Here is a 15,673-nt window from a genome sequence, read left to right as displayed (position 1 = left end):
GGCTGTCAGGCGTGATGTTTGATTTCAAAGTCTGTGTACACAGTGCTCATGGCTCTAGGAAAATAAGAAAATGTGCCTGGTTCCCCAGTTTTCGGCAAGTTTTCTCCTTTTCCTATTCTGTTTTCCAGTGCCTTCCAAAGGCCCTGAAAAGTAGCCCCACCCCTCCTGGTGTGCAAAGGAAAAATATGCTTGCTTTGTATTTTGGTGATAACACAGACCTATACCAAAAAAAGTTCTGTTTATGATTTTTTTCTTGATATTTATTTTTGAATTGTGGTAAAAAAAAAAGCTAGCATTAAATTTACCACCCTAACCATTTTTAAGTGTACAGTGCAGCAGAGTTCAATACATTCACATTTTGTCCAACAGATTCTAGAATTTTTTCATCTTGCACAAGCAAAACTGTACACCCTTTACCTACTAATTTCCATCCCATCCCCCCCTACAAGCACCGTTCTACTTTGTTCCTGTGAATTTCATTCCTGTAGATACATCATAATAGCTGAATCATAAAGTATTTGTCCTTTTGTGACTGGCTTTTCTCACTTTCCATAAAGTCCTGCAGTTTCATTATGTAGAACATTTATAAAACATGGCAAAGCTTATGGGGAAAACGTACAGCAAGCCTCTCAATGTGAGGGCTACCAGTCCCGTGGCCCTTGCTTTCTCTTCTCTTCCACTCACACCCTATGAAACTTTTCTCAAAGCTTGGAAGACTGAGCCTCCTCTGTCCCATCCTGAGGTCTGGATCAACACAATGTAGGTAGTAAGTGGGGTGGAATTCTTGGGAGAGCAAATCGAGGCACATGGAGAGCATAGGAGCGCATCTGAAAATCCCCGAGCTCTAATGGCCCGCCCCCTTAGATTTCTGATCTCTCCACACTCAACACCTGCAGACTTGGATGTTCCTAGCGCTTCAGTAAAATATTGGAGACACATAGGGCAGGTCTGATATCCTGTGATTTGAGGACTCGCTGTCAATTCTTATCCCCAAATCACACTAGGAAGCCAGACTGACTTGTCCAATTCTCAATCAGCCCAGGCCCGCGCGGTGGTGGTCAGGCGTTCGGAGCAGAGTCAGAGTGCAGCAAGCCCTCGCTCGAAGAGAGGGCTCGCCTGTCGCGCATCCTCATCAAAGCCACACAGTCCAACACGACCCTTCAAGCAAACAGGTGAGGGATGGGAAGAGCAGATGAAGCCCTAGCTCTATATCACTGCACTGTTTTCCTCAGACCCGACAGGAGCAGGTGATCGGTTTCCCTGCCTCTTCTTTCGGATGGCAACGTCAGCTGCGTTCTGAGGGGGGAAAATGCAACGCCTAGGCTCGAAGCGCCGCTGCTGGGCCCTCGGAATTATCCCTGGAGGGCCCAGGAACCAGGCTGCAGATCGAGGGACGCGGGAGCGGCACTGCGGAGCGGCTCTGCGTGGTGTGGCAGCGCACGGGACCCTCGGAGCTCGCGGCCATGCCCTGTCCCAAAGGTACGGCAGAGGTGAAAGGACGCCTAGGTGCAAAGGGGCACTCCCATTGTCCGCGGCACTCCCGGAGACGGACTGCTCGCGGCCGGTTAGCCCCACTTAGGTTGCGCTTGCCCGGTGCGGAGTCCCACCTTGCCACAAGCCACCCCGCTGACCTCATAAACAACTTCTGGAACTGCACCGGGAGGAGGCGGGGCGGACGGGCCGCGACGGAGCAGAGCGCGGGGGCAGGGGGCGGGCCGGGGTCAGGGCAGAGGCTGCGGCCGCGCCTCCCCATTGGCCGGGACGCAGTGGGCTGCCCGGGCGCGCGGCGCGGCGCGGGCGGGGTGGGCGGGGGCGGGGCCTGCCGGCGCACGCCCGCCCCCGCCCCCTGCGCCCGCGCCCCCCGCGCCCACCCCCCCCCGGCCGCAGGAGTTTTTAAAGTGGACTGGCGGCCCCGGGAGCCGGACATTTGAGAGCGGTCCGCGGCACATCCCGTGCACTCAACGCAGCGCTATCCTGAGGCGGCTGTACAATCCTCGGCAGTGTCCTGAGACTGTATGGTCACCTCCGCGGTTGCGCCCGCCCGCCCTTGGACTCTTCCAACTCCAGTCGTTGCAGCCACTTCTTATCTTTATTTTTTGAAAACCCAGAAAAGTGACTTCTCTTCGTGGGAAAAAGGAACTAAGGTCCCGCTCTCGCGGCCCTCTTTTTGGGTTTGACAGCCTCCTCCCACTCCTGTCCCGGACCCCGCCTCCCCGTGCAGGTTCCTCCCCGGGACCTTTCTCCACCCTCCTCCCCGCACCTAGCCAGCAGCCCGCAAACTTCCACCTGACGGTGCGGGGCGCTCGGGACCTGCGAGCACCCTGGACCTTTAACACCCGCCCGGGCCACAAGGAGTAGGCGAGGGCAACAGCGAAGGCGGCGACTGAAATCCCACCGTCCGGGGAGCTCAGGTGTCTGGCGTCTCACAGCGCCACGGCGACAATGACAGCTGACAAGGAGAAGAAAAGGTAAGCGGGCGTCTGCGCCGGCCAGGGAGCTGGTCTGAGGGGGATGGCCACGCCGTATGGGGCCGGAGCGACCGAGAGCGTCTAGGAGACGAGTCTGCAGGGGTGTTTGAGGCCGGAGGGTCGGTGTGGAGGGCTTTGGCGGAGGGCGGGAGAGCAGGTGCCCCGTCTGCGGACGCGGCGCTTCGGCTTCGCAGTGGAGGGGTCTGTGGCCCGAAGAAGTCGCGAGTCTGCGCGCGCGATGAGGCCAGGAGGCCCAGGGAGATGGCCCTGGAGGTCGGAGGGTCTGTGGCGCATGGAACCTTTCCAGATCGCCGCAGCTCCAGCGCCCCCCCCAACCCCCCCGCCTCCCAGCTCTTGTGGCCAGCATGTTGAAATGTTTCAGGGTTGACTTGACCCAGGTCAACTTTTAACCTTTTCCGGTTTCGCGTGTGGGGCACCATCCACTAGTCTCTTTTCCTTGGGACCCCATGGGTCCTTCCAAATGAGCTGCTGTAATCGCACTGAGCCGCACTCTGGCTAGGGGCGGGAGACGGAGCGCCGCGCTGGGACGCGCCTCCGCGTAGGGGCCAGGACGCTTCAAAGGGCCTTACTCCGGGTTTGCAGACCCCACTGAAGCTTGGAGAAACCCCCTTCTAGAGCCTGCACCTTGCCTCGGGAGGAGAGTGTGTGGTGGGCCGGGTTGCCTCGCGAGGGCAGATGCGTTGGTGTGCCGGGAGAGAATGGAGACACCGGGTGGCCCCCGGCGGGTCCTGGTGTTTCTCTCTCAAGAGGGCAGAGAAGGGCAGGCGCGATCTGCCCGTCTGCCCTCGCGAGCCTCTCCGCACTGGGTGAGAGGCAATTACGGCCAACTCTCACTGCCTTCCCGCCCCCTCCCGGCCGCTCCCCGCCCGGTCCACTCCGGCCACGGGTGTGAATACACCGATTGGCCACGCAAGCGTGGGTATGGCCTCGCCTCCCACGATCGTGCGAGAGTAGCCGCTTGGCCCCCTACTCCTCTGATCCCGGCGGGGCTGTCCCGGTGGGCTGGCGTTTTCAGCCCCATCCTCAGCGGCGGCTTGGCGGGGCTGGATTTTGATGGGAATAGAATAGAACGCGCGGCCTGTGCCCGGGCGGATCAGCCGCAGGGGTGCGGGGTGGTGTGCGGGGATGAAGGAAGCGAGCCGCGAAGGGAGGGGATGACTGGCCCCGAGAGCTCAGTGCCTGGGTTGATTTGTTCTTGTTCGGACTTCCACTGTGGAACTTGTGCCAGAAACCGGATATCTTCTGGTGGAAAGCGGCGGTTCCCACCTCGGGGCGCCGATAAGGATTTGATAAACCGGAGGGAATCCTTCGCATTCTGGTCCGCCGCCGGGGCCCTCACTCCTGTGTTTCTGGGGGGACCCGGCTCCCCTTTCCCGGCCGCACCCCCCCTCCCGTGCCACTGTGGCGTCCCCGGGCCTGAGACGGGTGAGGGACCTTGGGCCCCAGGGGCCTCGCAGCTCCCCCGGGGGCCTGTGTCATTTGAGGGCCGCTAAGGAAGGAAGAGACCTGAAGATCCCGACACAGTTTGTATAAGGAACATAGCCTGCATCATGATGGCAATATAAAGACTGAACAACCAAATCACAAAATTATAGTCAGCTCTTCTGAGCGCGCTTTGGCTCTGGCGCCGGCGAGGAAACTTATGGTACCTTATACAACTTCGATGGCTATCGGTGACTGTCGCAATCGCGGAGGTGGGGCCTGATGGCAATCTTGATAGTTGTGTGAAGCGTTAGCTTCTCCCCGGGTCCTTGTGTTCTGTATATTAATCGTCAAAGGAAACTTGGGAGCCGGGAAATAATACTTTGGCTTGCTGTAATGCCTCCTTCCTTAGAGATGGAGGGCGCTTGAATAGGAGAAGAAAAGAAATTCGGTAAGAATTACTCTTGGGATCGCCTGGTGAGCCGCTTTAAAGGCCGCTGCGGAGCAGCCGAGCGGAGCTCGTGGTCGCGCCCAGTGTGTCCGCCCTCGGCGACTTGCTTGGATGTTTGTGTTGCAGACTCTCAGGACAAACGGTGTGCCCCTCGCCCTCCAGAGTCCCGTGAAGGGTGGTCCAATGTTGGGCTGTTTTGAAATCTGTATTTGCTTTTCACTCTGGCTGTTTGTTCACTGCAAGCTCCTTGCGGGGGAACAAGGGGGTCATGAAAGCATGTTAACCCATACATTAAAAGTTAGATGAAATGCTAAGTGTCTTGTCCTTAGCATTCCAGAAGTGCCTCACAAGTGCAGTGTGATGCCTGCTGAAGGGGCTTTTGTGATGATGATTCTGCAACATTGGTTCTTAAGATTTGTCCCACGTCTGGTTCAGGGGAGCCGTTTCTTTCCCAAAATTCAAGATGCTCAGAACATTTGCAGTGTTCCTTCTAACAACAGCCCTCAAGAAGTGGGCATGATTATTTTGTTCCAAACGTTCATGCCTAGATGGATATGTTCATGTTTAATAATAGAGTTTGCTTTCTACATGTTGGCAGTGGGGCCGGCTGGTTGGCCTCCAAGTGCATTTTGGTGGTAGTGGGCATTCCCACTGATTCCAAACTTGCTAAGTTTGAACACACACCTTTCTGTACCAGTCTGTCAGGTGGAAGTGGGGTTTTATTAATTAAGTTTCCTGATTCTGTTAACAGCTACAGAGTGTCTGGGGCGCCTGAGTGGCTCAGTCGGTTGAACATCGAACTCCTGATTTCAGCTCAGGTCTTGATCTCAGGGTGGTGAGTTCAACCCCAAGCTCTGCAGGCCAGTGGGCTCCATGCGGGGTGTGGAGCCTATTTAAAAAGAGCTAGAGGGTGTCTCGCTTCCTGATGAAACAGTTTCTGAGTCTTTTCCTGGGGAGAGAGGAGTTTGGAAGTTCTTAGGTGTGTGGGGATTGGAGAGTGGTTCAGGTAAATGTAAATGAGATCTTTGGATAATCCTGGAGCAAAGTCCACTCCAAAGCCAGACCCAGCTCTGAGCACCTTTCTGGAATGCTTAGATCACTTAATGCAGGGCGGTGGTGGAAGGGGAGTTGGAGACACCTGGACCCGAAGTTTTCCAACTGCTCTCTCTCCTCTTTCCCCTGTCAGCTGAACTTGGTTGCTCCTCTGCTAAGAGGAAGTGTCTGCTAAGACAAAACCATAGCCCATCTTTTCCCAATTCTGATGGGAAAACTATTGGTAGGCAGCTTTTCTCAATTTAAGTATATTTTCCATAAATATTCTGTTATCATTTGCTATCTCTGTCCACTGCATTACCAGAAATCACCAGAATGCAGGGTTAATAAGGAATTGGCCTAACACGTTCTAGGTCCAGGTACTTCTTACTTAATTCATACAGCTTTCACGAAGTTCAAAAAGAATGCTGTGGTCTCGGATTATTTTTTTGCTTTTCCTTCTGTGTTGCTGATGGGGAGCTTAACGATCATTTTATAAGGGCCCATGGAAATCATCTAGTTTGAGGCCCAGAGAAATTCAGTGACTTTTCCAGTCACAAGGAAAGTTAGTGCTGGTCAGAATCAGAACCCTGGTTCATTGCTTTCAATTAATTACGTATTTTCCAATTGTTGACAAAAATAATATCCCCAGGCCTGAAATGCCTCTAAACAGTGAGAATGATTTCCAAAGGATTACGGGGCCCTCTCACCCACCCCTGCCAAATCACTGAACCTTGTAGAAAGGAGATTTGCTCTTCTAGATAATTATAAAAGACTTCCAAGTTGCAGCAGCAGTGACTCTGTTTGCTTTTTGGAAAATAGGAAGCAGAGTTGGCGCGGGTTCCATTGTCTATAAACTTCGGGAAGTTTGAATTCAATTGTCTTAGTGCTCTCCCTTTATTTCACTTAGAAAAAAAGTTTACTTATATGTGGACCTCGTTAAACAAAACCAATGCAAGGACTGTTGCACAGCAGAGCAGATTGCTTTGTGAAGGAGAGAACCCCCTGTCAGCAGAGACATTTAAGCAGCTGCTAGATTGATTCCTGTCCTGAGTGAGTGGGCATTTTCTCTAGGAGTGAAAACTGTGAGACTCAAAACTATTTATTTCACTTAGAATGTAAATCAGTCAGTTTGTGTGTGTGTGTGTGTGTGTGTAGGGTGATCCTCAACTCTCTCTAGGAATTTATGGTATAAAATGTTTACAGGTAGAAGGAACCAATTAGATAATTCTCAGTGCTCCAGGATTTCAGCCCCATACATTTGAAAATACTTGCTGTCATGTCTTCTCAAGATTTAGGCTTTTCTCCTTTTCAAGAAATCTGTCTAGTAGCATTTGCTTTTTATGTATTTTCCCCAGTCCTGTCTTAAAGCAACATGACTTTTCATTTTAACCTAATGAAGTCTCTCTTTTGCTTCTAGTACTGCCTGTCTCTGATAGTTCACCACTAATAGTTCCCCTGGTAAGGTTTTTGCCAATATTGTGGAGTTAGCAGTGTTTGCTCCCGGAGCCCCCAGTCCCATGATGTCCATTTTCATGATAAAAACCAGCTCTGCTGTTCACAGCCTGATATAAATCAGTAAGACAACAGATGTGTGTTGAACCCTTGCTCCTACTCTGGATAAAATGCTAAAGAAGAGCCGAAGAGGGGCGCCTGGGTGGCTCAATGGGTTAAAGCCTCTGCCTTCGGCTCAGGTCATGATCTTGGGGTCTTGGGATCAAGCCCCGCATCAGGTTCTCTGCTCAGCAGGGAGCCTGCTTCCCCCTCTCTGCCTACCTCTCTGCCTGCCTCTCTGTGTATTTGTGATCTCTCTCTCTCTATCAAATAAATAAGTAAAGAATCTAAAAAAAAAAAAAAAAAAAAAAAGAACAGCCGAAGAAATAGGAGATATGGTGCTTTCAGTTGCTTTTAGTTGCTTCGTTTGACTGATGGGGGGGAGGAGGACACATAGGGAAGCTTACCTAAATACATAGATAGAGCAGCTTACATGTAACTTTTTTTGTTGAGATCAAATCCTTTGAAGGTAAAGATGCGAAGCTCTTGGAGCTCTTCAGGCAGTAATCACACACACAAGCACAGTTATTGAAAAGTATTGTGCGTGTTGGTGTGTGGGAGAATTGATCCATAGTTTTCCCTGGAATCATTCAGGGCAGGTGCTGACCACCAGCATAGAGACTGGCTCTGGTAGGTCAGATGTTGGTGGTCAGGGTTGGGGGTAATGAGAGTAAAGAAAATGTGGAGGGTTCAGGAGTGTTCCCTGTTGTGTACTTCCGTGTTTTGGACAGGCCCCAAAGATGAATGTTTGCTGTTCTTTAGAACTTTTGGGTGAGGGGCACTGGAGTAAGTGTCCAGTAAGGTTCTGGGAGTAAGAGGGATAGAGATTGTGGTCCCTCTGAGGATAACCATGCAGACAGTTAGGACTTCAAGAAGGAGGGAGGACTTCTTCAAGAGGGAGGACTTCAAGAGGGAGTTTCTTAACCTGGGATTTGTGAGTAGGCTTCAGGGGGTGAACTGTGAGCCTCTGAAATTAGGTGCAAGATATGATATATATAAGCCATTTTTTAAAAAAGTTCCCCCTGAGGGAATTCTGCCCAGCTCTCGAAGGTTCTATGATCTGAGAAAGACAAGCCTTTGTTCAATGTCTGATTTGGTGATTGCCTTAAATTTCAAGATCTTTCTGTTCAGGTCCCAGATTTTACCGCCAGTGTCTCTCCCTGTCTTGGAGATGGGGGAGGGGTTGGGTGTGTGTGTACCTAGTAAAGATTCTGTGGTGCACCTAAAGCTTAACTGTACCTGGCTGGTAGAATTAAGCTACAGGGCTGCCTTCAGTCATGGACGGAAGGGGAGTGAGTGCACAGCCCAGGGTTAGTTCTGGTGTGATTCATTTCCTTTTCCTCCTCCCCACACCGCCCCCACCCCCACACCCAGGGTAGGAGGGGCAGAGGGAGAATCTTAAGCAGGCTCCACACCCAGAACAAGCCTCTGGACAGCATCCTACAACTTGAAGATCATGACCTGAGCTGAAATCAAGAGCCAGACACTTAACCGCCTGAGGCCCCCCAGGCACCCCACAGTGTGATTCATTTTCTCAATGCTTCTTAAAAGAGCCATGAAATTTTGTCACATTTTCCATCATCCTCCAAGCAGTTATTTGGTGGCCCTTTTATAATGCGCTAAGAATGTGTGTGTCCTTAAGAGAAATCATATATGCAGTAGGACAAAGCCATAAACCCTGAACATTTTAGTCTCCTTTGTGCAGGCTCTGTTCTCAGAACGTTCCATGGATTCACTCTTTTAATTCTCCTAGCAACCTTGTGGCATGAGCCCTGTTATTATCCCCATTTCACTGTTGGGAATGCTGAAGTATAGAAAGGTAACTGTCAAAGGTCAGATCAGTGGGAATGGGATTTGAATTGGGCAAAGTGTCTCTATAGTCTATACATTTAACCAGAGGTTCATTCCCCCGACCTTTTCTAAGCTGTCTCTGAAGTATTTAATACCATGCCTGACAGTGGTAAGTACTCTATAAATGATAACTGCTTTTGCTGTTGTAGTTATAATTATTATAATTGCTTTTTTGTGACTCATCTCTGTATTGAGCCTCACACACAGACAGGGATTGAAGATCTGAAGGGTGGACTTGGAAGTCCTGGAAATTCTTTTTCGTGGGTTTCCCTCAATTCGGACAGGAGGTAGTTCTCTACTGCCCCCAAGAAGTTCAAAGCTTTCCACCTCCCACACTTCACTGGTGGCAGGACTTCAATAATTCCTTTAGCCTTCAGACTCCATTGTGCAGAATAACCTGTTAGAAGTCTTTCTCCGTGGCTTCTGAAGAACCATCTCCAAATCAAGATTCACAAGACTTCCTCTGGCGCTTTTGATCTTTTGAAATTGCAAGGACAGGAAGGAAAGAATGGATGGGGGAATAAAGAATAGCTAAGACCGTTGCAATAATAATATGTTGCATTTTTATAGAGCCCTCTCTATGAGGAGCCCTGAGCCTTCACAGCCATCACTGGCTTCAGCACCGTGAGCCTAGAAGGGTTTGCTGAGTTTTCCCCATGCTGTAAACTGTAAGTGCACCGACAGTTATCATAACCAAGAGATATCTTATGTGCCTGTCACCATAGGTGTGCTAGTCATGCATGAGTATGTGCTCCTCACAGCCTCTGTGATTTCCAGGCAGAGTTTGGGTACAATTTGATGCTAGTTGTCTGGTCCTGTTAATTGAAAACCACAGACTGGCTTGCAAGTATGAAGTCAAGAAGAATGGCAGGGCCCTTTGAGATCTCTGGAGTCAAGGAGACAGGTGCAGAATGGGTTAGAATGTCCTCCATGTGTAGGTAGCCTTTCGTTTTCCTAGTTTCTCTAGAAATACTGGTTTGCTGGATGGCCTCAGGCTGTTTCTGGGGTGCCACTTGTACATCAGCAAAATTCTTACATGGCATGACCACCGGAGGCTTCGCATATTCCCAGCACGTACACGCTTCCCCACTAATTTGGGACAAGTCTTTAGTTTTAATGTTATAGGTAACTTCCGTGCAAGATAATGACTCTGGGAAGCAGTGCCTTTTCTCACGTGGGAAGATATTTCAGAAAGGGTGGTTTGTTAGTAAGGAGAATGACCCATTAAAAAAAAAAAGTGTATTTATCTGTCACACACCCAGCTGGCACTTCTCCAATTCTCTGAAGCCTTGGAAGTGGATTGTTAGAACTCTCTTATATGCCTCCAGTGACTTCCTGCATCTCCTTTCTATGGCCCCTCCAATTAAAAAACAAAAAACAAAAACAAAAAAACCCCAGAGGTTAGTTCTAGGAATCTTAGCATTATTGGTTTTACTGGGTTAGGCTATGTAACAAAACCCATGAGTGAGGAAAATGACTCCATTATACCATACTTGTGATGGTGCTGCTGGAGGGGAGCCCCCATTACTGTGCTGGCTTCTTGCAAATGCTGGGGGGTACAGCCACTATTACAGTTTTTGTAAAAGTCAATCAGCTCCATGACTTCAGTTGTTTAGTTGTGACTTAAGTTGACTCCCTCAGTCTCATTTTCAGTCCGAGGCTCCCTGCTCTTGTGGGAGTCAGTGGGTTGCTATGAATAAGAGACAAGTCCTCAATCTGAGACCATTCGAAAGCATTTTGTAAATTCTTTAAAATACATCAGTGAGAGCATATGGTTATTGGTGGTGGTAATCCTTTAAGTCCCTGGGCTGTGTGTCTAGCCACAGAGTGTTTTTTTCCCCTGTGTCTTGATATTGTATTAACAGATAACACATATTGTACTCTTGATACAAAAGTTTCAAAAAGATTTGTCTTGTATGATGATACTTGTCCTGACTGCCCCTGGGTTGGGGGCGGGGGAAGGAAGGGCAAAACATTATCCTAATTTTATACTTGAGAAATTGAGCTGCTGGCAGAAGCAAGCCACACTGTCTGCAGTGAAACCTACCACCAGACCCAGGTGTCCTCGGTGAGGATAGGCTCCCTAGGTATTCCTGGGGCTCCTATTAAAAGGTAATAAAGATCCAAGAGCACAAAAGGGGTGACTCAGACTTCAATGGTAACTACCCGCATTACTAATGAGAAATTACAGCAAATATTTACCGGGCTCCTTCCTACCTTTACAACTTCCTGTTGCTGAAGCACTTTGGAGTATTGAGAAAGATTGTCCTAGAAAAAGACGTCATACACAGTTGCAGGAAAGAGTGGCTTTAAGCACACACCAGAAAATTGGTTGCTTTGCTCTGTTTATGAATTCCACAGGGAAACAACAGAGAATTGTGCTCACGAGGGGCTGTTTGAGGATCCATTCCTTGGAACTTTAAAACAAATTTTTAAAAAATCAATTCTGGATGATCGGATATCTAAGAAAACAGGACCCAAGATGGTTTTACAAATTATTCTAGAATTTAAAAGACTGCTAAGTGAAATGTTTGAGTTCAAGCACAGGTCCTTTGGTCAATGGACATAATCTCTGAAATATTTTTCTGAATGAGGACTGTCGTGCATAGTGGAGTAAACTAGGGTATGTAAAATATGCCATGTGGGGCACTGCGGGGAGCTAGAAGACTACTACCATTCACTTAATAAAGATTCCAGAGCAAATCCTGATAATGCTCATTTCCTATACCCTTTGCTTAAAGATCATTTCAGTGAAATTTGCTTTCTTCAGTGTCTAAACCACTGTCCCCTTGTATTCCTCTCCCGTGTTTCCAAGAGTCCTCAGATGCTATTTTCGAATGGCAGTATTCACTCCAGGACTGGCTAAGGCCGGTGAAGCTAATTTTGGTGCCTGGGGTAAAGGGAGAGAGAAGTCATCTGTGGAGCCAAAAGGGCTTTCTGGTGCCTGGGGTTGGAGAAGCATGGTGTTAGGCAGACACACTGCATTTCACCTTTAGAACCTTTATTTGTGCGCTTGCACAACAAATGTTTACCCAGATATTAAGATAAGAAAAGTATGAAGGTCACATTTCGCTGGTGAGAGGGGAGCTTCTATAAATGTAACCATATCACTCTGCCGCAGGAGTCTGTCCTTTATTCTATACCAGGGACTTAGGGGAATTAATGGTGGGTGGGGCATGGGAACCAGGCCCTTCTCAGTCTTCTGGCTTCCTTGCTGCGCCCTGCAGGTCCTGGCTCCGCTGATGTGCCCCTCCCATTAGGCGAGGCCCTTAGGGGTAGTCAAGAAGTCCGAGGAAATTGGAGTCCACTGTGTGGCCCTGCTCTCCGGAGCCTTATGCTGCGTAGAAATTGGTGCCCTGTGCATTTCCCTGCTATCTGACAGGCTAGGGAGCGGGCTGGCTGCAAAAATAGCTTTCCTAGCCTCTCAGAAGAGGTTTGCATGGTGCTGATACTGCCCCTATTTTAGGCAGGGTGGTCATGGCCTCAGAGCACAGAGAGTCTTCAGGGTGGGAAAGGGGTTTCTTTTGTGGCGGATTTGAGTGCTTCTCCTAAAGATCTCTAAGAGTTAGCTTCGCTCAGAGCCTGAATGAAGACATGGATCGTTGGCCCAGTTTCCTTCCCAAGAGCAGCCTACACGGCCCTGCAAGTTCATCTCACTGATCGTACGGGACCCCATCCCAGCTCTCTCCCCATCTACCATCCCCTGGACGTGCTGTCACCCCCGAGAGCAGGGTGATATCTAACCGTCTAATGGTTCTTTGTAACTTCGTCGCCAGGCATGACACCTGGCTATGTAGCCCCCCTCCCTCTGCCCTAAGAGCATGTTTCCCCCCAGATCACAGGACCCCATCCCACCTGGATTCCCCTCAACCAAGTCCTTCTATCTTGGATGCTTCCCTCCTCTCTCTCTACTCAAATATCCCCCACTTTCCTAGGGCGAGCCCAAGGGCTCCCACTCAAGCAAAGCCTTCCACAGTAATTCCCCTGTCGCCGCCTCCTCTCTACTCCGTGGCTCTTCCGTAGGTTTGCCAAAGAGCCTGCCAGATTCTGTTCCCTTGTTATCTAACGACATTTTATGTGTTCTGTCTTTCCAACTAGATTCCGTGTTGCTTAAGGGCTAGGATGTCTCACTTTTTGCTGGGCTCTGTCAGACTTTCCGTATTTCAAGTCCCTGAAATCATACTTCATTTTTTTAAATCATAGATTTGCATTTTTGCTGTCCTTTGGGCTGCTTGGAAAGCCGGCCCCTGGGTTCTGCTTTTCTCATTCATGTACGTTTGAGCCCTTTACTCGTTTTCCTTTAAAAAGGAAAAGGAAAACTTGGGGGAACCATAGTCAGGTCTTGTGGTTACTGGATTTTACGTAAAATGCAAGCATCAGGCTAGTATTATGTTAATGCTTCTCTTCAGGAAAGCCTGCCCAGTACACCCAGGCAAGTGTCCGCCCAACTAACAAGTACTCCAGTTTTAGTCTCAAAGTGTGAAAGACCAGCCAAGAAAGTGTGTACAGGAGAGTACACAGCTCTCAGCTCAGAAATCACCTTCCCTAGGGAGCCTTCCCTGATCAGCAGTGCATTGGTTACCCCTTATCTATATAGTCTTCAGTCTGTATTTTATTATTTGTATGATGCTTTTATAACTTGCTTTCGAATATGTTTGTGTGTATGTCTGTCCCAAAAACATTTAGGTGGTAAGCCCTTCCTGAGCAGGAACCAGTCGTCTTTTTCTTTTTCCCTATTAAACTTGCAGTATTATTCAGGTTTGATTTTAACAAATGTTTAACAAAAGAAAGCCCACAGGAAGGGGTGGAGCCCATGGGGGGATGTCCCCTTGCCTCCTATCCCCTCCTCTCCCTCCACAGCTAAAGGGATTTGAGGGTAGACAGAGGGGAGGGAACTGGTCCCCAGTCTGTAGAGGTAGTGATTGGGGTAAAGGGCCAGGGGGAACAAGGGATGGTCCTCTTTTTCTGTTCTTTCTTCCCGTGTATGGCACCCAGTATACAGGCCCACATTTGGGTGCCTGCCTGGTGGTTCTTTATAGACTCAGTGTTTCTGTGTCCAGAATTTGGGGTGTTTAGTACAGGGGGTTGAAGCACAGGAAGAAACCTTTGCTCAGATCAACTGACTCATTCTCCTTGACCACCCACCATGCATGTAGTGAGGTCTGTGTGTAAATGCGTATAAGTTTACCTGCCACAGTCGGGTCATGCCAGGCAATGAAGTTGCAAAGAACCATTAGATGGACCCTGCCCTCAGGGGTTATAGTCTAGTTTTGAGATAAAGAATCCCTAAAATTGTTTGTTTACAACTCTGCAAGATGATTATGCTGATGAGGACTCTAGGCCCCCCTTTAAGATGTTACTGTCTTGTTGGGTAGTTAGGAAACTCACTCAGATAAAAGATGGAGCAAACAGAGGAATGTTAGTCATAATTATGTGAGTGTGAATAAGGGTAAATCTAGTGCGTTGTGAATAGTTAGAAAGGGAGAAGGTCAGCATTGCCTGGAGGGCCGTTTAGCAGAGGAGCGTTAAATCTAGATCTTGAACATCGGGTAGAACTCAGATAGGCGTGTGGGTATGGGGCGTTCCAGTTGGGGTGAACAGCATAAGCCAGAGGAAGAGGCAGGAATAAACAGGCCGGGCATGCCAGGACCGCTGAGCTGGCTCCTTCCACAGCTGAGTCCAGAGCGCTGGTAACGGACAGGAGGTGAGGACCATGCCTGGGCTGGTATAGGGGAAGTAGGAATAGTCCTTCCTGAGTCCTATTGCAGTGGAATCTTTGGGCTGCCTTGGGGCCGCCGGAGCAACCGCTGCCTCTGTTGAGAATTAGTGAGACATGGGGGAGCTGCTTAGGCCACCTCGGTTACCTGCCAATCGGGAGCCTGGCTCTCAAGTGAATACCCCGGGGTACCTGGAGCAGGCAGTGATTATTCTCCATGAGAATAACCTCAACGACTGGAAATATCCTCCGATTTGGACTGTGCCCATCCCTAAAGGCAATAAACGCCTCTTAGTGTACAAAGCCAGCAGGGGACAGCTTACCATAGGCTAAAATAACTCCCTTTAGCTTCCAGGGAGGGGTCCAGCCACCATCATCCTGCATTCTCATTTTGATGATAAAATCTTTGTCCCCTTAATGATTTGATAAACCCATCCTCCCATCCCTTCAGGTTCCTTCTCATTCCAGGTTCTAAGCCTCTGAGCACTGTAGAGAGATAGGGAAGTCCCTTCAGTCCCCCGCTCTTCACAGGGAGAGAGACAACCACATCCAAGTCAGATCGCTGCTTTGCCAGTCTCTACCAGTAACTGTGAGAGCATTCCTCGCTCAGAGCACCCCAGCTGAGCTGTTCCTTGACCCTCTCCTCTCCTGTTCTGTGGTTGTACCATTCTCCAAAGCCTGAGCTCTGAGGTTCTTGGGCAGGTGCTGCCAGAAGAGAAGAAAGGACTTGTCTTTGTGGAGTCACCGGGGTAGGCAGCTGGAACCTTTTCCCTCCTCCAGCATGTGTAACTTTCCCCCAGAGGTATTCAGAAGTGCTCGAGGTCATGGCTGGAACCTTGTGAGCCTTGGCCAGAAGTCCCGAGAATCACTGGGGGCCAGCAGAGTCCCTTCAGTGCGTGCTCTCCAGTGGTGCGCCTGAATGTGCTCGGCTTGGGATGTGATCTCATCATGACATCTGCAGGTCTCCATCTCTTACCCCTTTTCTGTCCCCTTGATAATCAATAACTGGTTGTAGAACTGGGAAATGGCTACCCAGTGCTGGCATGATAGCCTTATTCAGTGGTGCGCTCAGTCCTTAAAGTACCTACTCTGTGCAGCCCGCTGAACATGGGGCCTGAACCCAGGGAAGGGCCTCTGGAGGCCGGTGACAGGGCCTTC

At 49.7% G+C, this 15,673-nt stretch overlaps 1 protein-coding gene across 1 annotated transcript in view; it reads left to right on the top strand.

Annotated features, from left to right (window-relative positions):
- The first annotated feature begins 1,906 nt into the window (after window positions 1–1,906).
- EPAS1 (endothelial PAS domain protein 1) overlaps window positions 1,907–15,673 on the top strand; it is an 83,090-nt gene continuing 69,323 nt past the window's right edge. Inside the window, exon 1 of the mRNA XM_032351859.1 lies at window positions 1,907–2,468. Within this exon, the coding sequence (XP_032207750.1) occupies window positions 2,443–2,468 (26 nt within the window). The 5' untranslated portion in view covers window positions 1,907–2,442. The remainder of the gene's footprint in view (window positions 2,469–15,673) is intronic.

This window comes from Mustela erminea, chromosome 7 (assembly GCF_009829155.1).
Source record: "Mustela erminea isolate mMusErm1 chromosome 7, mMusErm1.Pri, whole genome shotgun sequence".
Lineage (NCBI taxonomy): Eukaryota > Metazoa > Chordata > Mammalia > Carnivora > Mustelidae > Mustela > Mustela erminea.
Note: the sequence above shows the minus strand (reverse complement) of the source record. Positions and strands in the feature narration are given on the sequence as shown.